The sequence below is a fragment of the Procambarus clarkii genome, chromosome 65 (genome assembly GCF_040958095.1).
Source record: "Procambarus clarkii isolate CNS0578487 chromosome 65, FALCON_Pclarkii_2.0, whole genome shotgun sequence".
Classification (NCBI taxonomy): Eukaryota; Metazoa; Arthropoda; class Malacostraca; order Decapoda; family Cambaridae; genus Procambarus; species Procambarus clarkii.
In genome coordinates this window covers 17,046,499-17,073,133 of record NC_091214.1, presented here as the reverse complement: position 1 = coordinate 17,073,133, position 26,635 = coordinate 17,046,499, and the positions used below count along the sequence as shown (strand labels likewise).

The 26,635-nt window shown below is 41.8% G+C and overlaps 1 protein-coding gene across 8 annotated transcripts; it reads left to right on the top strand.

Annotated features, from left to right (window-relative positions):
• The first annotated feature begins 312 nt into the window (after positions 1 to 312).
• Positions 313 to 26,385, top strand: LOC123770992 (ankycorbin). Of its 8 annotated transcripts, none has more exons than XM_045763166.2 (21): positions 313 to 440; positions 2,458 to 2,918; positions 6,226 to 6,418; positions 7,625 to 7,723; positions 8,181 to 8,464; positions 8,827 to 9,141; positions 10,904 to 10,999; positions 11,855 to 11,938; positions 14,309 to 14,443; positions 15,306 to 15,443; positions 15,767 to 15,889; positions 16,116 to 16,337; positions 17,476 to 17,610; positions 18,140 to 18,277; positions 20,230 to 20,370; positions 20,854 to 20,991; positions 21,434 to 21,514; positions 21,686 to 21,814; positions 22,276 to 22,392; positions 23,513 to 23,636; positions 24,221 to 26,385. In XM_045763166.2, exons 2-20 carry the CDS (start codon positions 2,895 to 2,897, stop codon positions 23,630 to 23,632), a joined length of 2,712 nt encoding a protein of 903 aa, XP_045619122.2. In that variant the 5' UTR covers positions 313 to 440; positions 2,458 to 2,894; the 3' UTR covers positions 23,633 to 23,636; positions 24,221 to 26,385. The 8 variants fall into 8 exon arrangements, with proteins under 8 accessions (XP_045619122.2, XP_045619127.2, XP_045619125.2 ...); XM_045763169.2 differs by having other exon boundaries at positions 352 to 440; positions 2,475 to 2,918; XM_045763170.2 differs by having other exon boundaries at positions 375 to 440; positions 2,549 to 2,918.
• Positions 26,386 to 26,635: the final 250 nt, after the last annotated feature.

The window sequence follows — 26,635 nt, the reverse complement described above, 5'->3', positions numbered from 1 at the left end:
ATACAAAGTATTTAGCCTGTTTTAAATAGTCTAGTGACTGAGGCTTCGACCCCAAAGTCAGTTCCGGGAAAGAGTGACGTGAACAAATATTTCGACAACGAGAAGAGGAACAATGTTAGCTCCGTTCAGAGTCGACAGTGATTGGAAAAATGTGGAAAACTAAGCAAATAAATGACAAACATTCATTCAATGCCCCTATGAGTAAAAGGTAAAATACCTCCCCATTCGCAGTAAAATACTGACAGAGGCTTTTTGACACGGCTTGTGTGTCACACAGTCGTTGAAATCGTGTTTAACTAACAGTGCCTTGGTTATCAGTAGTCACCTTCGTCGTCATTGGTTATCTTATCTGTATAACGCACATTCTCAGTGTTCCCTCGGTAGTGTAGTGAGAGCCTTAGACTCAACGCTAACACAACCGCTTCAGTATTACAGTAAAAGTGTGTGTTTTGAGCTAAGTTTGAACGGGCCGTTGCTTAGGGGTGCCTCAGTGAGTGCCAGTGTGTCCGGAAGTGACAAGGGCGTTGTGTCGTACTGTACCTGTCCTCTAGAGTTGCCACAAAGGACAGAAAATTGAATACAACTTTATCTAACTTTACCGAGCAACCACGCATAGAAAAGGTGAATGTTCGTGAGTCACTGTGATTTACACCGTATAATGTTTTGTCCGTTGTGGATTTTGACGTCAAAATGCGATATATTATTCAAGAGGACAGGTGACTGCCTGTATCATAATGTAGATTGTAATGAGGCGCTACTGTAGTCACTTGAAGTATACGTGGAATGCAATAGTTCTCCTAATAACCAGGGGCCAGATTCACGAAAGCACTTACGCAAGCACTTACGAACGTGTACATCTTTCCTCAATCTTTGGCGGCTTTGTTTATAATTATTAAACAGTTAATGAGCTCCGAAGCACCAGGAGGCTGTTTATAACAATAACAACAGTTGATTGGGAAGTTTTCATGCTTGTAAACTGTTTAATAAATGTAACCAAAGCCGTCAAAGATTGAGGAAAGATGTACACGTTCGTAAGTGCTTGCGTAAGTGTTTTCGTGAATCTGGCCCCAGAGCGCTCTCCTGTAAACCACTCATTTCCACAGTTGACAGTCGCTCCCAGGGTGACGACATGCTACTCTACGCTCTTATTGTAAAAGTGTTTTAGCCTTCGGTATTTAGTGAATAAGTGTGTAGGACTATACTATTCAGTGTAATAGTGGAATGTAATGTCATAGTGAACTAGTGAAGTGATTACTGATACAAGCCGTAGGGAAACAAAGTGAACAGGACCAACTATACGAGTTGGCCAGGTCCAGTGTTGTTGTTGTTGTTGTTGTTTAAGATTCGCTCCGTGGAACAAAAAGTTTCAAATAGCACGGGCTATGGTGAGCCCGTAGTGGACTTTTTTCTTCAAGTCCAGTGGACAACGTATACCAACTGTACGAGTATTATTGTACGTATGTAACATTACTGGTGCATTAAGCTCGTTACTGGGCTTAATACATGTAAACGTCTCGAGGATTAGATAATCGATCATTTTTTTTTATTTTTTTTTTATTTTCTAATACATTAGGTACATCTGCATTTGTGCAGCTACCCTAGACTATATGAAGGGAAGTACATGGGGATTTTATAGCATCACCTAGTTAGCTTTTTTGACACACTGTACTCCACTTCATATAGTCTAGGGTAGCTGCACTAATGCAGATGTACCTCATGTATTAATAAAAAAAAAAAAAAAAAAAAAAGTGTCAAAAAGCTAGCTACATGATGCTAGAAAATCCGCATCACACAGGATGGTTAGTCATACAAAGGCATGTATGTGTTAAGTTAGTCATACAAAGGCATGTATGTGTTAAGTTAGTCATACAAAGGCATGTGTGTGTTAAGTAGTCTGCACTGACAGGCTGGTATAATTAACCAAAAAAATCTGCAATTATCATCTTTATAAAAAAATAAAAAAAAGCATACTAACCAACAAGTATACTACAGTCCTGAACATAAGAGTCTAGGACTATGTTGACCAGACCACACACTAGAAATTGAAGGGACGACGACGTTTCGGTCCGTCCTGGATCATTCTCAAGTCGATTGAGAATGGTCCAGGACGGACCGAAACGTCGTCGTCCCTTCAATTTCTAGTGTGTGGTCTGGTCAACATACTTCAGCCACGTTATTGTGGGTCATCGCCTGCAGTCTAGGACTATGTTAAACAAGTACACTTGTTAGTGTTTATATAACCTATTTTAGTTATATAGTTTGTATAATTGTTATCGGTTAAAAAAAATTCTTAGTATCGTTTATAACACGAAAATGTAACCAAAAAAGCTAGAAGTAAGAAACGAGTACGTGCTAGAAATTTTTACAAATTGCTAAATATTTTAATTTTCTGTATAAAAAAATATTAATACAAATATGCTCCGGCGCCAATGAAACTATTTTTGTGTATCGCCACAGAAATTTTCTTTGAGCAGGATGTGTATCAGGTGAATTCGTCAGCCCTCACAGCCGCATAGCCTACTGCCCGACTGATCTTTTGCCTTCTCAGGGGCATAAATCATTGCCACAACGTCCCGGATCCCCCATCCCCCCAGCGCCCATACTTCATCCACTCTTCCGCTTCATTTCCGACCCCCAGGGGCCTAATTACCCGCTCCAGGGACCTAATTCCTCGCTCCAGGGGGCCCCTAATTCCCCGTTCCAGGGGTACAATTCCTCGCTACAGGTGCCCAATTCTCCTATTCTGGGAGAGCCCAAATCTCCGCTACAAGAGCCAACCCCTCCGTCAAGAATCGACACCTCAGCCTCGGGGCCCGCATCTGTGTCCTTAATTGTGGCCACTGCCTCCCTGGGGCCCCCCTACAAGGAGGACCCACGACTCCTTGGTTTTCAAAATGAGTGACGATCACATATCACTGGTAAGCCTATAAATTTATTTTCACTGTAAACTGGTTTATAGATTGGGATTTAGGCACTATATATATTTCTAAATTTCCAAAGTGTACGAGAAAGCCAGCGAAGATTTACACTCTCAGATCTCGAAGACTTTGTCACTGTTTCTCTCTTGAATTAGAAATATTCATGACATTGTTGCAAATGTTGATTAGATGGTTTGAATAAGAATGTTGTTTAGTAAGGATGTGATGACTAAATCACACATCAGAGGATGAAGAGACGACGATGACGTTTCGATCTGTCCTGGACCTTTATCAAGTCTATTCATCTTCTGGCGTATGATTCGGTCATCATATATTCAGCCACGTTATTGTGACTGTCGTCCCTTACATGATTTTTATTCATCGATACATTGTTCACTGAGATATTGTTCAGTTTGATATTATTCAATCAGACATCGCTAATTGTAAACATATGTAGACATCCATAGAGAAATCACATTAACGTAATGTATCAATGACAATATCAGTAAGAGCCGTGAGGAGGATTCGAACCTGTGCTCTGGTTACTCCCAAGCACACGCCTTAGACGACTAGGTCATGACATGGTCAAAAGGATTCAATTGAGTGTCAGGTTGTAATCATTTTGACCATGTTGTGACCTAGTCGTCTTTGGCGTGTGCTTGGGAGCACCCAGAGCACAGGTTCGAATCCTCGTCACGGCTGGTACTGATTGATTGATGAAGATTAAGCCACCCAAAAGATGGCACGGGCATGAATAGCCCGTAAGTGGTGGCCCTTTTGAGCCATCTGTGGAGGTGCGACTGCACCCTGCGTGACGGGAGATGTCTCCCGTGTGCCTGGTACTGATTTTTCCCTTATGTAGATATACTAGGCGGGTGTACCCGGCAGTGCCCGGGATAGTTCATCTCTCCCCTTAACTCTCCTTTCCACCTCTCTCTTTTTCCCCACGTTCTCCCTCCCATCTCCCTTATTTCCCCTTCACCCCACCCACCCCCTCTCCCCATCTCTCTCCCCTAACCCTCTTCCCCGTTCCAACTATGAACAGAGACTTCCATTGATATATATGCAAAAGGAGTACCCAGCTGCACCCGGGTCTCTTCCCCCCTCTTTCACCTTTCCCCTTCATTCCACACTTTTCCCCCCTCGTTACCACCACCCTCCTTCCCCTTATCCCCCCTCCCCTTTGTCCTCCATCTCTCAGAAAAATTATTTATTTACATTTTTATTAATATTTTAGGAACATCTGTATTTGTGCAGCTACCCTAGACTATATGAAGGGGAGTACAAGTGTGTCAAAAAACTAGCTACGTTGTACTAAAAAATCCCCTATCACACAGGATGGTAAGTCATACAGAGGTATGTGATAAGTAGTCTGCACTGGCAAACTCTGGGTGTATTATGAGGATATCTTCATGAACACAAGAGTGAATAAGGTAGCAGTGATACTAAAAGTCCCAATCTCGCAGGATGGTTAGTCATACAGAGCCATATGTTTAGTAGCCTGCACTGGCAAATTTTGGGTACACTGTGAGGATATCTTAAAGAATATGAGAGTGAATAAAGTAATTGCAAAGCTCCAGATACCTCATGCCAACTGGTCTGAAAGGTCTAATAACTGGGCATTCGGTGATGTAGTGTGGGAGATCATGCTGCAGTTCCTACTCAGAGTTTACACCTGGAGTGCTCAGGATTGGGAGATCTGTAGCTGTAGCCACCTGCCACAGGTAACGGTAACCCAACCTGATCCTTGCAACCACTGTGTCGCACAGTCTAGTGGACGTTTTGTGCTGCCCATAGATATAGGTTTCAGATCTGAACAAATCATAGCTTTTTATACTAGTACTTTCAGGTCGTTGGAAATCAGTACTTTCTTTCCTATCAGACCTGAGTGTTTGGACCAATACAGTTTTGACAGCAGAGATGGGGATACCTAGATCTAATTCAACTTCATCTTTGTTGCACGCTAATTTGGCTGCAACCCAACCTGTTATAAAGCAATAAAAAATCAATGGGAAACACACCAATTATTTCACACTTGACTCCATGAAAATATCCTGGAGGGGGAACGTCTCTATAAAAAATAATATTTCTTAAAGCGCTTAACCTAGGCCGACTCCCGACCAGCCTGTGTTTGTCCTGTACCCCAGACCATCCCCTTTCAGAATTGGGTGAGGCTATCCCCAAGCGTCTGGCCTCCAATCTTAAACAAAGACATTCTCTTTTATAGATATTGACAGATGTAATACAGTAGACTACTGTAGCAAATACAATCAGGATGAAGAAATACTCTAGTTATCCTGTCACATAATTCCCCAGCATAGCTGAGGAAACGGCCTCTTCTTTCTTACCTTCGTTGCCCATCACTCTGCGTATCGCATATTTCGAACGGTATGGAATTCAACACAGTGTTATGTCAGGACGACACCACCCTCCACACGGCCCGAGAGCCCCGGGCAGGTGTGCAGCTGCAAGACCTGCCGGTTCCTTGTTACGTCTAGGTAACCACCAGTTACGCCGCCGGCTCATCGTTCAAAACCTCGGTGACAAAGGATGTGACGTCACCAACAGGGGTTATAAATACCCATGACCTCGGTCACCAATCTTACGGGCTATTCATGCCCGTGCCACCTTTTGGGTGGCTTAATCTTTATCAATCGTCACCAACTACATCCATCCACAGATCTCCAGTATTAGCTATTGGTACTGGTAATGGCTCCAAAGAGTCTCAACTTACGGGATATTCATGCCCGTGCCACCTTTTTGGTGGCTTAATTTTTATCAATCAATCAATCGTCACCTCATTCCATCTCAGGTGCTCAGGGAATCAACATTACGGCCTAAACGCGACGCTTGGCTATAGCAGCTTTGTGTTCAAGATGTAATTAGTGTAAATGATTTTATAATTACCAATATTTTAGTGTTAACGTAAGTTTTTATATGTATTTGTCGGATTATTATTTCTCATGTGTACCAGCCAAGTATGTCACATAAGGGATGTTACATATTTTTCATATGTTATTTGTTCATTTAAATATTAGAGTAAATAATCATGGTTTCTTGTTTGAGTGCCTTCACTTCTTTGCAATTTTCGCACTTCAGAGACCAATGTGGCATTTTTGTTTTTGTTAATACAAAGTGCGTGCCACATTTTGATCTGCCCATATCCATTCCATCTCTACTGAGTCACGTCACTCCCTCCCTGACTTACGGAGTCACATCAATAGACTTGAACATATTGCGAATGAGTAAATCACACTTAAATACACCGACTGGTTCTGACTGAGGACATACTCACGACCTACTTCAGGTCCAGTGCGCCCAGGGAGGAGACTCGGCCGGCGTGAACGCGGCCCTGGAGAATGGGGTGGCCGTAGACACAACAGAGAGGGGACGTACAGCTCTCCATCAAGCTGCCCTTGGGGGACACCTGGACGTCACCAAAGTCCTGTTGAACTGGAAAGCTGACATGGGCAAGAAAAGCAAAATGGACGAAGATAATGGTTTGTTTTTTTATTGTGTTTTGTTAAGTAAGGCCATTTACCGTCTAGGAAGAATAACCTCGAGCCTAGTATTTAGTAGGTGAATGTTTGTTATTTTCATTTCAAAGCTTTATTCTAAAGTGATTTGTACGAATCATTACAGTTATGGCTGGAGTGAACAGGTGTACAGGTGTGATGACCAGACCACACACTAGAAATTGAAGAGACGACGACGTTTCGGTCCGTCCTGGACCATTCTCAAGTCGATTGTTAATTTCTAGTGTGTGGTCTGGTCATCATACTTCAGCCACGTTATTGTGACTCATCGCCTGCAGGTGTACAGGTGTGTTTAGAATGAACATATCTACAGCCGGAAAAAAACATTTTAGTTTACCATAGAGCGGTGAGATCTATATATTGGCATGCCATAATAGCATGAGTTTAAAATGACAATTTGGAAAAGAACAATAATAAATAACATGAACAATTAAGTTATTGAAATTTGCTATTAGTTATTTGCTTAACCACAGCACTTTACATCAACAAATTCAGGAGGTAACCTGGATCATAATCAGTTTGAACACAATCGATGTAACATTTAATTTCACGAAAATTTAAAATGTTTGTCAATAAGCCATCTATCTGTGGCTGGACGGAACAACGAAGACCTCACTTATTGCAGGTCGGCGTTCGATCTCCAATTGTCCGAGTGGTTTGGGATAGTTACTTCACTTCTTTCTATCCCGTCTCCAATCCTCATAACCCTTCCCAAGTGTTGTATTGACATCCTGTTCAGATCTAATCCAAAACACTTTCTATTCACTTTATCTTATCCTATGGCCATTGCAGCGTAGTTCCGGATGGTGACGTGGTCATGTTTATCGCGATGAATGACACACACATTGTTCGTATTTTACGTAACTGGTTTCGATGTCAGGTGCGTATGGCGTAGATAGTGGTAGCTTCACCCCCTCCTCCCCCTAGCTGAGGATAGTACAAGTATATCCTATTGTTTGGAGTTTCTATTGATACTGATGCTAGTTCTAGTGATGTATACGCACCTTTATGAGGCCCCTGGTAGTCAACTGAGTCTGGTAACTGGTAGTCACCTAATTCTGTTATCTGGTAGAGTCGCCTCATGTTGGCACCTGGTAGTCACTCGATGGAGTACAATACAAGTGCGACGGTATAATATAAATATGAGAATACAACAGCAGTCGCCCACAGGAGGCACAGCGCTGCACCTGGCTGCTGAGGAAGGACACACAGACGTCATGAAGTTGCTGTTGGATGCAGGAGCCAACGTTGAAGCCCTCGACATCAAAGGTAAACAGAAAAAACAGAATCCTTGTGAAAACGTCTGACTCTTTCCGGAGCCTACTGCCACCTTCCAATTAGGCTTGCGAGGATTTTATCTGTTATGGCTCAAAGCCTTTATCTGCTTTATTTTGCTATAATCTATAATCACACAATTTTTTGTAATTTAAGGAAAAACTTTTATAGTTATTTGCTACAATTCATATTTTCCTTTAGGGTAATGTTGGATAATTCACACCATAGCAATAGTTCATTATGTCCACATACATACACACATTCACGCATAGTATACACGGACTATATTTCATTCTTCAACAACTATCGCCATGTATCACCATGTATCACCATCACACGACTTGATAATGGTCCAGGACGGACCCGAAGCGTTGTCGCTTTTCCATCTTCTGAGTTGTGGTTTCTTCAGCCACGATATTGTAACTCACCGTCTGCATCACCGTGCCCACAGGCCGCCGAGCGACCCACCGGGCTGCAGCTCGAGGCCAGAAGGAATCGCTGGAGCTCCTGAAAGCGTACGGAGCTGACCTCAACGCCCGGGACAACGGCAAGGCCACCGCCGTCCACCACGCCGCCTACTCCGGGGACCTCACCCTGGTCAAGTGGCTGGTAGAGAATGGTGTGTATGTGGTGCTCAAGGACAAGAACGGTCGCCTGCCCAAGGACGTGGCCAAGAGATATGGCCACCATGAAATCCACCGCTACCTGAAGGAGTGTAACAGCAAGAGAGGCGCGGTAAGTGTAACGGTTTAAGCAATCGAAGTACAATGCTGTATAAAAAAAAAAATATGGTTTACCATTAATTACAGAGTTATAACTATATAAAGCTAAATGTCTTTCATCAATGCACAATGCGACAAAAAAAACTTGATATAGCTATGCTTGGGAAGTCCAAGGACGCGAGTTCGATCCCATCGTATACCTGGGGGGATTCTAGAAACACAGGTTCGATCCCATTGTATGCCTGGGGGGAAGGCCAGGGACGCGGGTTCGATCCCATCATTCTGCCCCAATATTTTCTCCTCCTTTGCCATTCATCTTTGCATAACACATTTCGTTACAAAAATTCCTTAGTGACAGGCGCATTCCATTTACAGTTCGGGACGACTAAAGCTCGAAAGAGTATGAGGGATTTTTCAAGTCTCCAGAGGCCTGGACGGATCGAGCATCCATCGATGCCTGAGTCGCTGGTGATTGACGCACCCAAGAGGATCTCAGCGTCATCAGAACCGGAGGAAATAGGCAAGCATCGCGATCTGACGGATGCTGGCTCGTCACAAGCGGATCTGCCAGCCGTGGATGGCACCTCGCTGGTCTCGTCTACCAGGAAGCACTCGGGAGAGGACACAAGACACTCTGAGGGCTCGCTCACGCCACCTGACTCTCCGCCAACACACTTGGAGGATTCGAGGGTAAGAAGCTGAGAGAATACACATCTCGACTCATTTCTGGCTAACTCTCTTGTTTATTTCATCTCTTTCTCTTCATTAGGACTTTTTCTTCTTTATTCATATTAACTCTTATTGTATACTTCCTACTTTCTCATCTTTCACCTCACATTCTTACCCACAATATTGCCTTTATCAAGTCTTGTTAATGGTCCAGGGCGGACCAACACGATGTGGTAGTGGTTCAGGGCGGACCAACACGATGTGGTAGTGGTTCAGGACGGACCAACACGATGTGGTAGTGGTTCAGGGCGGACCAACACGATGTGGTAGTGGTTCAGGGCGGACCAACACGATGTGGTAGTGGTTCAGGGCGGACCAACACGATGTGGTAGTGGTTCAGGGCGGACCAACACGATGTGGTAGTGGTTCAGGACGGACCAACACGATGTGGTAGTGGTTCAGGACGGACCAACACGATGTGGTAGTGGTTCAGGACGGACCAACACGATGTGGTAGTGGTTCAGGGCGGACCAACACGATGTGGTAGTGGTTCAGGGCGGACCAACACGATGTGGTAGTGGTTCAGGGCGGACCAACACGATGTGGTAGTGGTTCAGGGCGGACCAACACGATGTGGTAGTGGTTCAGGGCGGACCAACACGATGTGGTAGTGGTTCAGGGCGGACCAACACGATGTGGTAGTGGTTCAGGGCGGACCAACACGATGTGGTAGTGGTTCAGGACGGACCAACACGATGTGGTAGTGGTTCAGGGCGGACCAACACGATGTGGTAGTGGTTCAGGGCGGACCAACACGATGTGGTAGTGGTTCAGGACGGACCAACACGATGTGGTAGTGGTTCAGGGCGGACCAACACGATGTGGTAGTGGTTCAGGGCGGACCAACACGATGTGGTAGTGGTTCAGGGCGGACCAACACGATGTGGTAGTGGTTCAGGACGGACCGAAACGACGTCACTTTGTTTTGTAACGTGTGGGTTGGGTGTCCAAGATAATATCAAGTTTTCGTCTGTATTTCAAGACATTCTTAAACCGTAAAAGTTCCCATGAGAATATCATAGAAACTTGTTAAAAGATTAGAAAAGCCTCGTGTCTGCTCTTCTGTGAGTTTACATAAACAACGCATGGTAAACTGATGAGGTTTACGGAAAACACTTCATAGTCAGTCTGGTGAGACATTTCCTACATTGTAACTGTGTAAATTATAAGACATGCTATCGACACCTACAAACCGTCAGGTTCTTATATTTGTTCAAACTACAGCATTATATTTGTTCAAACTACAGCATTATATTTGTTCAAACTACAGCATTATATTTGTTCAAACTACAGCATAAAATATCAGATTTTTGTGACAAAAATTGTTATTGTTTTTGTATTAAGCACGTTTGTGCATGTGTACTAAAGCGTCGTGTGCACATGTACATGCGTCGTGTGCACATGTACATGCGTCGTGTGCACATGTACATGCGTCGTGTGCACATGTACATGCGTCGTGTGCACATGTACATGCGTCGTATGCACTTTACATGTTCATCCACATCATGTATATAAATAATGAAAGATGGATTTTAACGTGACTTGAATGACCATAGAACTGTTTTTTTGGGGGAAATCAGAACGCAGCAGGATTGGGTAATTCAAGGGAAAAATTGGTAAGAATAGGAATATGAGATAAAGGATGCAATAAAAAATATAGCATGGTATAAAATGGTAATTAATGCTCAATAAAACCGTTAGACACGATGGCTAATCCATACAGGTGGCGCCAGAGCCGAGACGGAGAACCTGGAGTCTGAGGTCATCACGAGGAAGGTCGAGCCTCAAGGGTCACCTCGATGAACTACAAGAGATGAAGGTAGGTCACCCAATATGCAGGCGATGAGTCACAGTAACGTGGCTGAAGTATGTTGACCAGACCACACACTAGAAATTGAAGGGACGACGACGTTTCGGTCCGTCCTGGACCATTCTCAAGTCGATTGTCGACTTGACTTGACTTCACAATCGACTTGAGAATGGTCCAAGACGGACCGAAACGTCGTCGTCCCTTCAATTTCTAGTGTGTGGTCTGGTCAACTAGGTCACCCAACTACCATTGGCGATCATATATAATGTAGGCCTTGTTAAGGGTCCAGAACGAATCAAATCGTCGTCAATTAAATTTGCCTTTATGTGTGGCCATTATATTACTTATTCACATATATCGTTCTCAATTTAAAATTATATTCAGGTAGAATGAAATGTGGATAAGTTACCACATTTCATTATTTTCTTTAGTATACCAGGGGAGTATAGAGGGGAGCTGGTCGGCCGAGCGGACAGCACACTGGACTTGTGATCCTGTGGTCCCGGGTTCGATCCCGGGCGCCAGCGAGAAACGATGGGCAGAGTTTCTTTCACCCTATGCCCCTGTTACCTAGCAGTAAAATAGGTACCTGGGTGTTAGTCAGCTGTCACGGGCTGCTTCCTGGGGGTGGAGGCCTGGTCAAGGACCGGGCCGCGGGGACACTAAAAAAAAAAAAAAGCCCCGAAATCAACTCAAGATAACCTCAAGATAACCATAAAATAACATAATATTACGATATTTTTTAACTGATCCAGCTACTTGTTTTGCTTTAAAATTTGAATATAACTGTGAAGAATCTAATTATGACCAGTTAATAAGTAAACTATGTTACGCAGCACGTTAACGACCCTTGGCCCTCCACAGGACAGACAGGAGGAGGAGCTCGAGTGGAAAAATAAGGAAATCTCTCAACTGAAAAACGGCTTAGGTCGCTTGGAAAATGAAAAGGTAAGCTGAAGCTCTTCAGACTACATCCTAGTCCTTTCAACCAATAGGTCGCATTTTTAACGTTATTGTCTCTGTTACAAATGTAACGTATCAGGGAAAATGATGCCTTACAAATATATGCGTTTTCTATTTATCGGATCCGATAGGTTAGGTCGTAAAGTAAGGTGATTATGAGGAGAAAGCCCTAAGACTATATTGTACAGGTTAGGTGGGTTGCTTCGATTCGTAAGTTTCTGGTTAGGTTAGTAGGATGGATTTTTAACGCAGTGGCCAGTCAAGGGAAGGGGCTGCCCAAACACCAGTTCGTTAATAGAGATTAGATTAGATTACAGAACTCTACTCATAGCCTCCTCACATGTTCACAACTGTGGCTGGACTGAACAGATGTACCACAGTGTAAATCATGCCGATATTTTCAGTTCAATTAAAATCATTTAGGTGGTGATATAATCCCGTTACTGAGGACAGGAAGTCGTTTACTTAGTCTTTTCTAGGTCCCAACCCCTCTAGGCCAACCAATTACTGACTTTTCCCTGTATGCAAATCACAATAATTGCTTAACTCCTTGAGGCACCTGTTTTATTGAGAAAATCCGTAAGAACCGTGATGAGGAATCTATGCTTTAGGTATTCCCAAGCTCACGCCTTAGACAACTAGGCCACTACATGGTCTAAAGGGTTCACGAGGCTTCCACTGAAGCCTCAGTGGAACCCTCATCACAGTTGGTATGGATTGCTCATTGACACATCACGTTAGTGTGATGTCTCAGCGTACCTTTTTTATTGCTAGGTGATCATAGGCAATAGGTGAAAACAAATGTGCCCAGTCGTTTCTCTCGGTTGTGAATCAAGGATATAGACCACTGTGCAACAAAGTGGTAAAACAGTGTAGTAAAAATTACAACAATAGTAGTAAAAAATAACATTCTGACCTGTTTAATAAAATTTAATCAACATAAAAGTAATTATTTAACTGACATTAAGGGATGACTTATATAATACTTGAGACAAATTTCTTAAACAGCAAAACAATAAGACAAAGACGAAGGATTACTAACAAATTAATCCACGAAGCTATAGAACTAGGTGAAAATTTTACTGTTAAGGAACAATTTTGTGAAGTAATCAATAGCGTCAATTATAGTAGGCCTTATATTAGTAGGCCTACCACTGGAGATAACAGGTCTCTGAAGCGCATTTGGTTTCATTCGGCGTTGTGCTTAAAGCCTAGCGACTGTACGTGACTTACTGACTAGGGGCCAGATTCACGAAAGCACTTACGCCAGCACTTACGAACGTGTACATTTTTCCTCAATCTTTGACGGCATTGGTTACATTTATTAAACAGTTTACAAGCATGAAAACTTCCCATTCAACTGTTGTTATTGTTATAAACAGCCTCCTGGTGCTTCGGAGCTCATTAACTGTTTAATAATTGGAAACAAAGCTGCCAAAGATTGAGAAAAGATGTACAGGTTCGTAAGTGCTTGCGTAAGTGCTTTCGTGAATCTGGTCCCAGGACTAAAATAAACTCTTAGTGTATGTACTCCGAGAAACTGAGTATACCTCTAGATATATACATCAAGGTTACTGAATATGTCATGTTTGTTTATTTGGTGTAGTTATTTTTCGACCTTAGAGTTTCGTATGTAATAATATTTTGCAATTTTAAGTAGCACACCTTCAAATGTGATTAGTAACTGAATAACAAATTTAAACACTATGTACAAATTTTAGTCACAATCTTCGTAATTTTTCATAAATTATTACTGTCAATAATATAGTCGTGAGGTCATCCACTGTTGCCCAAGAGTTACATTTAATGTTGCTATATATAGATAGGGCCTCATAATCCCTCTTAATCAGATTTACGATATTATGGGATCATGGTGAGTTTTCTATACACAATTTTCCTATATTAAGTCTACCATAATCAGTGATTATGATCCAGTTTCTCGAATTTACTTCCTTTTTGGGATTGTTTGTAAGCATTTCTATTATTTTTTTACTGGTTCGCTGTGTAATGCATTATTTGGTATCACAGTCATTGACTACTTAAAAAAACTCCTCTGTCTCAGCTAAACCCGTTTCACTTATGCAGTTTAACTAAAATTTAAGTCACTTACAATGTAGACATTGTTTCAACCCCTGTTGATGCTCCTGACCCAACTGAGAAACGTTATTATGAGACATAGTATGTAATACCACTTAGAGTGAGCCACTCGTACGCTAATACGCTGCAAAAAGTTAGGTCATCTTAGCCTATGAGTAGCTAAAACTAGCTTATGAGTAACTCGCTCACAGATCGTTGAACAAATTACCATCAAAATAGTTTTTTGTCAATTGTAATGCGAGAGAATGGTGTTAACAGATGCTGTTGGAGGAGCAGATGAGAGAGATGCGACTCCACGTGGATCACCAACAACAGAAGCTGGTGGAAACAGCGTCTCTTCATCAGAAGATTGAACATCTTTCCCTCCAGAATGAAGAGTACCAGGACAAGCTGGTGAGTTGATCCTACGACACTACTTACTAGATGTGAGGGTTTTGATTATTGAAATTTGAACCAACAAATATTTATTATGACTAATATATATCGTGACATTGTTATGTCTTGTTACTGATGCCTGTTATAAAGTTTCTTCAGTTTTATGTCGTTGTACAGCCCAGATATCAGAATGGGCACTGTGGAAGGAAGGAAGGAAAAATGTATATATTTCTTACTAATTACATTTATTAATTGCATATAAGGAAGGGTCTAAGCCTTCGGCAAATTTTCATTACCCCATATCATTACTTTAAATTAAACTTAGCCCAACCCAACCTGTGCTATCTTAACCTTAATCTAACCAAAATAAGAGATAAAATGTCGTTTTATATATATGGTATGCACAAGGTGTGACGTCAGTGTGACAATATTTTCCGGGCTCAGGTTTTAGATTCTATTAGATATGTCATATCATAAAAAAGATCAGCCACGGATTTTAAAATCTACCTTAACCTTGCGAAACCTTACCCAAACTAACCTCATCCAACCGATCCTTAGACATAATACAACCTAATCTAACATACACACAATTTTGTCGACCAGAAAACGAACTTTGTCGATCCGTCTTCCCGCCAAACACACACCGAAATTACGACGTTGGTACAACGTTCGGACTAGTTTAAACACCTCCTAACCAGTTATAACAACCAATATAGCAAGTTGTAACAACGTTCTAATACGTCATAAACACGTTAAATCAAGATGTAACAACATTATTACAAGTTGTAACATGTGGAAAATAGAGACAGTTTTGGTTTGTGTTTCCAGGGTTGTTTAAGATTTTGCTATCCCGTCCTTACTTTGTATTACTGTACTTCAGAGGAACACAGAGAGCTCTCAGGCAGACCTGCTGGAGAGAGACGCTGCCAACAAACATGCCGTCGATGCCCTCAAGAGGGAGGTCGAGCGACTCACCCTTCAGCTAAGAACCAGCAAAGAAAATCTTCTACAGACCCAGGTAACATGACCTCAGGGACTGTATACATAGCTGAGTACCCCGTCGTTACATATTTAAAGAGCTCAAGTAATTGAAGTTGACAGACTTTGATAATTTAACAAAAATATTTAATTATATAAATCTTGTAAACAAATTTAGTTACGTAAATGAACACAATTAGAAAGATCAAATATAATATAACTATTTACTATTATAAACAGTAATAAAGTACAATAACTGATGTAAATTATGGTTGTAAATATGAAAACATTTTAATGATAGTTACCTTAACACAATTGTAAACACGTTCCCAAAGTTACTCATACATTTACCCCCTTCATCAGGAGGCGCTGAGTGCAGCGGAGATTGCTGCAGTGTCTGCGTCACGGTCAGATTCCCTTAACAAGGAAGTGGAACATTTGACTTACATGCTAAATGAGACCGGTCAGAGGGCGCTCAGCACCCAGGTAAGAACATGAAGTTAATCGTATTCTTTTGATAATTACTCTTTTTGCTGCAGGGATATGTTTAGAGGCTTGTGTGTGTGTGTAGATGCAAGAGGGTGTTTATATAGGCAGGGGGGGGGGAGGAATGTATATACGATAGCGAGTTTGAGTTTTGTACCGCTTCTCTGGTTCGATAAATAAGACCACAATGAAGGGTTTCACCGCAAAAGTTGTTTTTGTTGTCCAGGAGAAACTGGAGCAGAAGATAGCAGCGCTGAAAGATCAAGACGAACACAACAGGCAAACCATCGCCAACTTGACCAAGAAGGTTGAGGAACTACAGGACCTTAATGACGTTAAAAAGAGTACCATTGCCGTACTGTCCGAGAAGCTGGTTGAAGCTGAGACAAAGGCTCGCAGCGACCAGGTCAAACTGAGAGTTGCTGAGGACAGGGCATCCACAAACCAGGTGAGTTAAGCTGGGTACAGGGCTTCCACTGAGTTAAGCTGGGAGTTGATGAAGACAAAGCTTCCACAGACCAGGTGAGTTAAGCTGGGTACAGGGCTTCCACTGAGTTAAGCTGGGAGTTGATGAAGACAAAGCTTCCACAGACCAGGTGAGTTAAGCTGGGTACAGGGCTTCCACTGAGTTAAGCTGGGAGTTGATGAAGACAAAGCTTCCACAGACCAGGTGAGTTAAGCTGGGTACAGGGCTTCCACTGAGTTAAGCTGGGAGTTGATGAAGACAAAGCTTCCACAGACCAGGTGAGTTAAGCTGGGTACAGGGCTTCCACTGAGTTAAGCTGGGAGTTGATGAAGACAAAGCTTCCACAAACCAGGTGAGTTAAGCTGGGTACAGGGCTTCCACTGAGTTAAGCTGGGAGTTGATGAAGACAAAGCTTCCACAGACCAGGTGGGTTAAACTGGGAGATGATAAAGACAGCTTCCTCCACAATTAAATAAATATTTTTGCCAAAAAAATATGTATTTGCCGTGTAGACAAACATTTAACATGTCGAACAATTTTGTTTTTATCACTGCTTAATCAAAATACGATATATTTAGACATGAAAAATATGCGAATTAGAAGATCTGGTATACTTTTACCAAAAAACACACCTAAATTAATCAAATAAATTTATAAACATTTTTAGCAAGTGTTGCTAAAACACTAAGCACTGAAGACCTTACGTTTATAAAAACGAGTGTATCCCGAACGGGTGATCTAAACTCGTAGTTCCTGTATACATCAGAAAACGAGTGTAGACCGTTTGGTGATCTAAACTCGTAGTTCCTGTATACATCAGAAAACGAGTGTAGACCTTACTTGTGAAGGAGGAAATGTATATTTTTACCTCTCAAAATGTTTGGTAATGTGTTTATTTGTGATGTGTGTCTATGTATATATTAACACGTTGTACTGAATGGGGTGAGAATAGCTTGAGCTACCTCATCCCTTTGTGTGTATTTTACCTCAATAAACTTATTTCAATTTCAATTTCAGTGTAGACCGTTTGGTGATCTAAACTCGTAGTTCCTGTATACATCAGAAAACAAAGTGTATGCCGTACGATGTTTTAAATATAATTCGTCATGTCTGTCGTCAGAAACACGAGGGTAGACTGCAGCAGCTGGAGGAGCAGGATGCTGCCAACAAGGCCACTATCGCCTCCCTCAGCACCAAGCTCCAGCAGGCGACGCAGACTAACAATGATCGTGACCACAAGACACTCGCCGTTCACGTGAGTTATTTAGTTCGGAGCTCACAGGTGCTGAACACAGAGCTCACAGGTGCTCGTCACAAGTCACAGGTGCTCAACACAACTCACAGGTGCTCGTCACAACTCACAGGTGCTCAACACAACTCACAGGTGCTCAACACAACTCACAGGTGCTCAACACAACTCACAGGTGCTCAACACAACTCACAGGTGCTCAACACAACTCACAGGTGCTCAACACAACTCACAGATGCTCAACACAACTCACAGATGCTCAACACACGTTACTGAAGCTGAACACAGAGCTGCCAGGTTCATTAGTATCGCTAGTATTTCTAGTATACCTAATAAGAGTAGCTATCTTCCATTATATCAGTTACTACTAGAACTACTAACTTGATTACTGTTCCTTTTACATCTCCTAATGTTGCTGGGATACTTCTGTATTCTATTTTCGTCCCTATTTAAAATAGTGCTACTGTTTTCATAATATTATTGCTTCCGTATGTACTGAAAAAGGTCATATAACTATTTCCTGACCGTTAAACAGAAGCAGCAGCAGAACAGGATAGAGGAGTTGACGGAAAAGGACGAAGCCAATCAGAAGACGATCTCGGCTCTTACCAGGAACCTTAATCAACTCTCTCTGAAGTTGAAAGAGAATCAAGAGAATCTGGTTTGGTATCAGGTGAGTTGAGGCTCCAACCCTGTGTAATATCAGGTGAGTTGAGGCTCCAACCCTGTGTAATATCAGGTGAGTTGAGGCTCCAACCCTGTGTAATATCAGGTGAGTTGAGGCTCCAACCCTGTGTAATATCAGGTGAGTTTAGGCTCCAACCCTGTGTAATATCAGGTGAGTTGAGGCTCCAACCCTGTGTAATATCAGGTGAGTTGAGGCTCCAACCCTGTGTAATATCAGGTGAGTTGAGGCTCCAACCCTGTGTAATATCAGGTGAGTTGAGGCTCCAACCCTGTGTAATATCAGGTGAGTTGAGGCTCCAACCCTGTGTAATATCAGGTGAGTTGAGGCTCCAACCCTGTGTAATATCAGGTGAGTTGAGGCTCCAACCCTGTGTAATATCAGGTGAGTTGAGGCTTCAACCCTGTGTAATATCAGGTGAGTTGAGGCTCCAACCCTGTGTAATATCAGGTGAGTTGAGGCTCCAACCCTGTGTAATATCAGGTGAGTTGAGGCTCCAACCCTGTGTAATATCAGGTGAGTTGAGGCTCCAACCCTGTGTAATATCAGGTGAGTTGAGGCTCCAACCCTGTGTAATATCAGGTGAGTTGAGGCTCCAACCCTGTGTAATATCAGGTGAGTTGAGGCTCCAACCCTGTGTAATATCAGGTGAGTTGAGGTTCCAACCCTGTGTAATATCAGGTGAGTTGAGGCTCCAACCCTGTGTAATATCAGGTGAGTTGAGGCTCCAACCCTGTGTAATATCAGGTGAGTTGAGACTCCAATTAACATGTCCCGGTAGTACAGTCGGGTTCGTCCTCGACTAACAATCGAGAATTCCGGGACAGAATTGGTTGGGCGAGTTTCTTATCATCTAATATCTTTTTTTCACCTAGCTGCAAGTAGGTACCCCAGGAGTTAGTCAGCTTGTTGGGGGGTTGCATCCTGGGGAGGGTCAGTAATTTGACCTTTCAGAGGGGGGGGGACCTCTATATAAAATACTGTATTTATAAACTGGCTTCCTGTTCTCCAACACAATGAATTATAATTATTAATTATGTATGGCATCAGCAATATTGTCATCATGAATAGAACCATTTTGTCATTAAATTGTTAGCTGATCACTGATATATTGTAGCCTTCTGCAGTTTAATATCTCTTTCAGAGACAGCCAGATAACTGGCATGATTTGCAGAATGAGTCTAGTTTAGTGAAGGAATGAAGGTGAAACTACTTTACTGCTTTCTATGCCGCCCGTCCTCCTAAAGTTTCCCAACGTCAAGAAACTGTCGTACTAAAGTGCCCTTATCCTAACCTACCAGAGGACCCAAAACACAAAACTGAACTGTATGTCAATTTCGCGAGCCGCTACAATATTCTAGTGCGACAATTTTTGGCATTGTACGTACAGTATACTTGAAAATGCGACGCCCTATTAGGAGCAAAGGTTTTTAACGCGTTCCCGTGCACCAGTTAAAGATAAGGCTAAATTCACGTTGAAAAAAAATGATAATCACTTTGTTACTAAGGATAAAATACCTGAAATCGTTGCACTGTATCCATATTTCGCTTCCAGTAGATAAACGACATATGAGATTAAGAAACAAGAAGTGAGTGTATTGTAAAGTCTAATAATAATAAACAACAGCTCCCCTATGACGCTGTAATATCTTCATTGCTCAAAAAATTATGTATTAGCGATAAGACCTACCATTAATGTATAATGATTTACTGTAAATATATAGCTTTTGAAATAGAACATTCTCTGTAACTAGTTGACACTAATTATAAGGTGCGAAGGATAGATTCAATGGTTAATGTAATAATCTCCGTTGAGGTCTGATAAAAAACTTTTGTTCCCTCAGAAATCCTTTTTGCGCTACCGCTCTCAGGATGAGTATGAGGAGCCCATTAAACTAGCCGGCTCCGGCGGTAACAATCAAATTAATACCATGTTACAGGGGGAACTGCAGCAGAAGGAGAGGGAGGTCTCGGAGCGAGAGGCAACCACCCAGGAGATCATTGCTAAGCTTCGTCAGGAAATGGAACAACTTTCTCAGAAACTGCAGGAATCTGAGCAGCTTAAAGCGCCCCTCAGCCAGGTGAGGAGTGTGTATTCACTCGATCTCAAATAGCGTACATACACACACTAAAGTCTTACGGGCAATTCATGCCCGTGCCACCTCTTGGGTGGCTTAATCTTTATCATCATCGTCATCACACTAAAGAGTATTGGGATAGATGGGACACCACGAGTGTAGCTCTCATTCTGTAACTACATTTAGGTAATTACACTCTGAATTAAACTGCTGGAATACGCAATCTCAGAAGCACATTCACACACACACTGGTGTTACACATATACTGTGATGTGATGGGGTTTATATAAACACAGGGTGAACTACTTATATTGTATTTAAGTGTACACCATTCATATGTATTTTAAAGTTATCCCACTCACCCTTTTGTATTGTAGCTTTCTTCCCGGCTACCAGTACAAAGGGATGAATAAAGAATCATTTAGTACGAGACTGAACCAGTGTTGTTCACCACACACTTTAACACCAGTGTTGGTTTCCCCACAGTACGAACGGGGAGGCACAATGGTGGCCCTTCAGAAACAAGAGGCAGCTAGCAAGCAGACGATCAAGGCACTGCAAAACAGAATTCAACACCTGACCAATAAGTTGACGGACAGTGAAAAAGCTTCCCTAGACGTCCAGGTAATTCAGCAAGTACTCCATAGTCAGGAGGTTCTGCTTATAGACTACCTTTGTTGTGAATGTAAGTCTGGAAGTGCTTCTCAATTCTCTGGGCATTCTATTAGGATTTCCTTAGTTTGATTGGCGTCTTAGAAGGACTGCAATCTCCAGATTATCATTAGGTTCTAAATATAGAAAACCTCTGATAGTATTTAGGTAGATCTGTATAAAGCTTAGGATTTCTGTTGGACTAAATAAAGCCTCACTAGTCTAGGTTGGTATATCGTAAATGCATCCATAGTGCTGATAGGGTGTCATAGGCGTTAAGATCACTGGAAAGAGACATTTCCAAAAGATAAGGAAGCAGGTAAACTCATCACTGGAGAGACATCCACGGGATGGTTATCCAACAGCTGGAAAGGGCACGTCCAACGGTAGACAGTAAAAAGTCTCTATGTTCCAGCACGAGCAGCTGGAGAAGATAGCGTCCCTCAAGAAGGAGGTGGAGGAGCTGAAACGAAACAACTCGCCTGCTAATGTCCAGGTAATTATTATTTTTTTTATATGTATAATTATTCTTATACTTTGTTTATAGTGATATTAGTTGTGTTATTATTACTCGAACTGTTTCACCTCGCCGTTTTTGCCCTCACTTTCTCTTCACTGTCCCTCCTCACCATCCTCATCATATGTTCTCACTGTTTCTCCTCCTGAGGACGCGGACGTGAGGACCATGATGGAGGAGAACCTGCAGAAGGATCTCGTCATTCAAGCACTCAACACGAAGGTCGACGAGTTGAAAGAGGACCTCAAGAAGAACTTCCAGAATTTCTCCTCCTGGCAGGTAACACAGAGCCCTGTAATCCTTCACATGTAATCTTCTAGGTAGCCTTGTAGGTCCCTGTAATCCTCCACAGAGCCCTGTAATCCTCCATAGACCGCTGTAATCCTTCACATGCACATGAAATCTTCCTACATACAATAAAATACAACGCAATATAGAAAGAATGGGGTTATGCAATGGGATTGAACCCTCGACTTCTCTGAATTCACCAGGAAGTTCAGGGACACGGGTTCGGTCAAGTCATCCAACCTCAATATTTTCTCCTAAATTCATCAAGTTGTTGTAGTTTAAGTGTGCAATTGAATGCAACCTAAAATATTGTAGTGCAACGCGGTGCTGTTAGCGAAGCTTATAAGTTTCTTTATTATATAGGCATTTTATGTAATACCTAAATAACTACTATATTAATTTTTTTTAAATGAAACTTATATTTTAAATTTGTATTATAACTACTACTGTAGGCGCAACAGCAGGAGAAGGACAGAGAGATAGAGCAGAGAGAAGCTGAGAGCCACCATACCATCACCTCCCTCCGGCAGCAGTTGGACCAATTAAGTCAACAGCTCTCCCGGGGTCAGGTAAGGCAATTCAGTAACAATTGGTAGTCCCTACAACCTGACGTCTCTGATACATCACATTTTTTAACGGAGGATCTGTATGGCATATTTTTTTTAATCATATAATCGTATTATTGACGTTATTGTATATTGGCCTTCATTGGTTACTTAAACTCAAATGCTTCTGGTTAGCTTAAGAAAGTATTATATGATTATTGAAGGGCTGACGGAGTTAGCCGGGAGCCCGATTGGTTAATCAGAACTTAGATGTCTATTTAGAGATCATGCAGTATTAAGAAACAATCAGAAACCACTTTAATAGACTTCCTGAGGGGTCAAGTTCATTTTGCCAGGACTCAATCCGATCAGCCTAGTAAACTGGTTAGATGTCAAGCAGTACAGAGAAGAGTTAAATAGTTATCAAGCTATCTGAATGGTCAATTAGGGGTGAGAAAGCCAATCAGACGTCATCGATTCCAGGTATAATATAAGTAGTTCTGCCGATTGTCAGCAGAGTAAGTGTGGGGCCAAGAAGGTCACCTAGTAGTCTGAGGCGTGTGCGGTAGTAATTTGGAAGCTATTTCATACGGAGGTGAATCAGAAATCAGGGAGCACAACCCGAAGATCAATCAGAAGTCAAGTAGGACAACAGAGAGGTCGATCAAAAATCGAGTAGTACAGCACGTATTCAGAAAGAACATACGATCTGCATGATCTCTACTGCCCGAAACGCTTTGCGTAATAGTGGCTTTAGGCATTGTATGTACTAGCTCTATCTATAAAGCCAACAAACTTTGTAAAATCTCTTTATGTATGTACCTTTACCTAAATAAAAATTATTATTATTATTATTATTATTATTATTATTATTATTATTATACAGGAGGAGAGAGTTCAACCAGAAGCAAATATATCTAATTTAGCCTAATAATCAAAGAGGTCAGCCAGTCGCCGAAATGAGCATCAATCAATAAAAATATTAACCAAAGATCAGGAAGACAGCCAAGCGTCTCCCCGTAGGCACAAGCATTTAAGATATAATTAAATAATTACAAAATTGATTACACTAAATAATTAACAAAAAATTACACAAAAATACCACAGATCGCCTGTTTTATCGTCCTTTAATCTTCATTATCAGCATCAACAGCAGCAGTTGAAGGGCCAAGAGGGTAAACCAGCAGTCAACTTCAGCAGTCTGCCCGAGCAGGTAAACCACGCTGCCCACACCAACACATATCAACCAAGGAGCTTCGTTTAAATAGGTAAGTACACCCTAACTGGAAAAAAACTGTGATAATATCTACCAGTATTGAAGCTATGGAATAGGATCGAACTGGCACCTTTGGACTACCGGGCACACGCACCATCGACTGAACAATCATGTAAGCTCTTCATGGTTCAGATAGTAGTACGTGTGCTTGGGGAGTCCAAGGAAACGGGTTTGATCCCATTGTATGCCTGAGGAATCCATGATGCGCGTTCGATCCTATTCATACCATAATACAGTGTTATCGTTTATAATGTCATTCCATATATCTGTTTCATTGCAGTATTGCACATTGGTGTTGCATTAATAGAGAAAATGTAATACATAAGAGAGAAATCATATGCATTTTAATATAATTCGAGAGATTGAAAGACAGACCTCATAGAAAGAGAGACAGGAGACATAGAGAGGGAGAGATTGAGGAAGACGGTGAGAGAACGTGACAGAACAGACACAGACAGAACCAGAGGCAGAAACACAGAGAATACATGAAACTAAACTCCGTCTCTGTGCTTCCTTGTCTCTCTCTCACATCTGATGTAAATCATCTCATAGCCATTGTTATCCTCCGTCCTACAGGGTGTACCGTCCAGTATTGTCAGCAACCTCATCTTTAGGGACTCTACAACTGTTGTGATAGCGGCGCGTCCCCTACAGGCTGTTGTTGTTGAAGATTCTCTACATGGAACAAAAAGTTCCTGGTAGCACGGGCTATGGTGAGCTCGTAGTGCGTCGACGCATGCAGAACAACCTTGAGTACTGAAGATGCGCTGTGAACTTGAAGCCGTGGACAAAACGTCTTGGAGGGGGGAACTCTAGTTTTTTTTTTTAAGACCTTCATTTTATTAACTTCCATTTATTCTACTGCCCCTACTTCTTCATTTCCCTTTCTTCACTTCTACTCCACCCCATTCTACACCCAGTACTCCCCCTATATCCTACACCCAGTACTCCACCTATATCCTACACCCAGTACTCCACCCTAATTACACCCCGAATCCCTTTCTCCCTTGTTGAAAGACAATGTCGTGGAATGTGTGGGAGTGGTTACAGTAATATTGACCAAATAGACACTTCTGTAGTGCAGATAGGCAGTACTGTGGAGTGCCCAAATAGATAGTACTATGGAAAACACAGACTGTTGGCTGTGCTCGTTGTTTTATAGTTTCTAAGTAACAAGAAATAAGTGAGCAAATAAATTACACAAGAAGAAATTTACAAAGACATTACTTCAGGTGACTCGTTGTGTCTTAGAAAGTAGTTTGTGTTTTTGTATTGATGAATTCTTTTCCTAACCACCTGGACTGGTCGGTACAGTGACAGCCTCGTTTCTTGCGAGACTGCGTTCGATCCCGGAAGTCCAGTCCAAGTGGTTGGGCACCGTTCCTTCCCTCCGTCCTATCTCAGATCCTTGGGCCAGATTCACGAAAGCACTTACGCAAGTACTTACGAACGTGTACATCTTTCCTTAATCTTTGACGGCTTTGGTTACATTTATTAAACAGTTTACAAGCATGAAAACTTCCCATTCAACTGTTGTTATTGTTATAAACAGCCTCCTGGTACTTCCGAGCTCATTAACTGTTTAATAATTGGAAACAAAGCCGCCAAAGATTGAGAAAAGATGTACAGGTTCGTAAGTGTTTTCGTGAATCTGGCCCCTTGTCTTCATATCTCAGCTTTTAGTCTGTCACATATCCCAAGTACTATACAGTCGTACCGGATTAGCACTTACTGCGATGAACAAGAGCGTGGCGATTTATCTTTAAACATGATTTGTTGGTTTGGGTTTATGAGGGATTTCCAGCTGGGAATGATCAACCAATCACAACCAGTTTCACATGTCGCGTGTAGCTTAATAGCCAATCACAGACCTTTCCTCTTCTTCCCTCTTCACTACAGATTTACTAAGGGTTATAGCTCGTTGACCAATCACAATCCAGATTCGCGTCTTATAGAAGAAACGTCATCCTCGTTCTCATTAAATGTAAACCTGTTATTATCCAATTCAGTTTCGTAATTTTTATTTCGTAAATAATGGGGATGAAAGAAGGGAATAAATAGGAAAATTGTGCCATTGAAAGGTCCAATAATTTCTAACACAAGGCCTGACTTAACCCATATTATTTCTAACACAAGGCCTGACTTAACCCATATTATTTCTAACACAAGGCCTGACTTAACCCATATTATTTCTAACACAAGGCCTGACGTAACCCATATTATTTCTAACAAAGGCCTGACGTAACCCTACTTGTATCCTGATCCGATATGACGGCTCTCTTTGTTTGAGAAAAGAGAGTTTGTTTATCTTTTAACCGAAAGATGGATTCTGTGGTTTGATATACCTGGCTGTATTAGAGATGATCAATATGACTCCCTGCTACTTCTAATGCATTCCAGTTACTTATCAAGAGACAATCCAAAGGCATTGTTACAATAGATACATAAAACAGCCCACAATTCGCATGAAGAGGCAAGAGGAAAATAAGTAGTATGTTTCAGGATTGACACGAGCCATTCACAGTAGAAATATGGCATTTTTTTTTTTTTAGTATAAGGGGTTATAGAAGAAAATACTGTACAGTTGTCAGGGAGGATCTGCACAGCTTTCTCTGAGGCTATGGATTCCCACAACTGTACCAGAGTTGGTACCCTTATATAATATAATATGTATGTAGGCGGGAATAAATGGTGTTTGTAAATGTAATATTGTTCCTTCAGTGAATAAAATCTAATGTTAATTGCCTCTTTATTTGAAATTCCTGTCATGAATGAAGTTGCGTGCATCAGACGAAAGCTTCAGTGGTAGTAATGTTGACCCAACAACACATGTCTCGTAGCCGCCGCAGACGTGGCAGATGGTGTGAGCGCGCACACATAGCTGGTCTCCAGGGCTTAGTTTTATAATAATAATAATAATAATAATTTTTATTTAGGTAAAGGTACATACATAAAGAGATTTTACAAAGTTTGTTGGCTTTATAGATAGAG

Bases quoted from the DNA above. Each gene is read 5' to 3' on its own strand.
- LOC123770992 (XM_045763166.2), top strand. From the start codon at position 2,895: ATGAGTGACGATCACATATCACTG. The intron at 9,142-10,903 runs GTAAGAAGCTGA...TAATCCATACAG, and splicing joins CACACTTGGAGGATTCGAGG to GTGGCGCCAGAGCCGAGACG. The intron at 17,611-18,139 runs GTGAGTTATTTA...ACCGTTAAACAG, and splicing joins ACAAGACACTCGCCGTTCAC to AAGCAGCAGCAGAACAGGAT.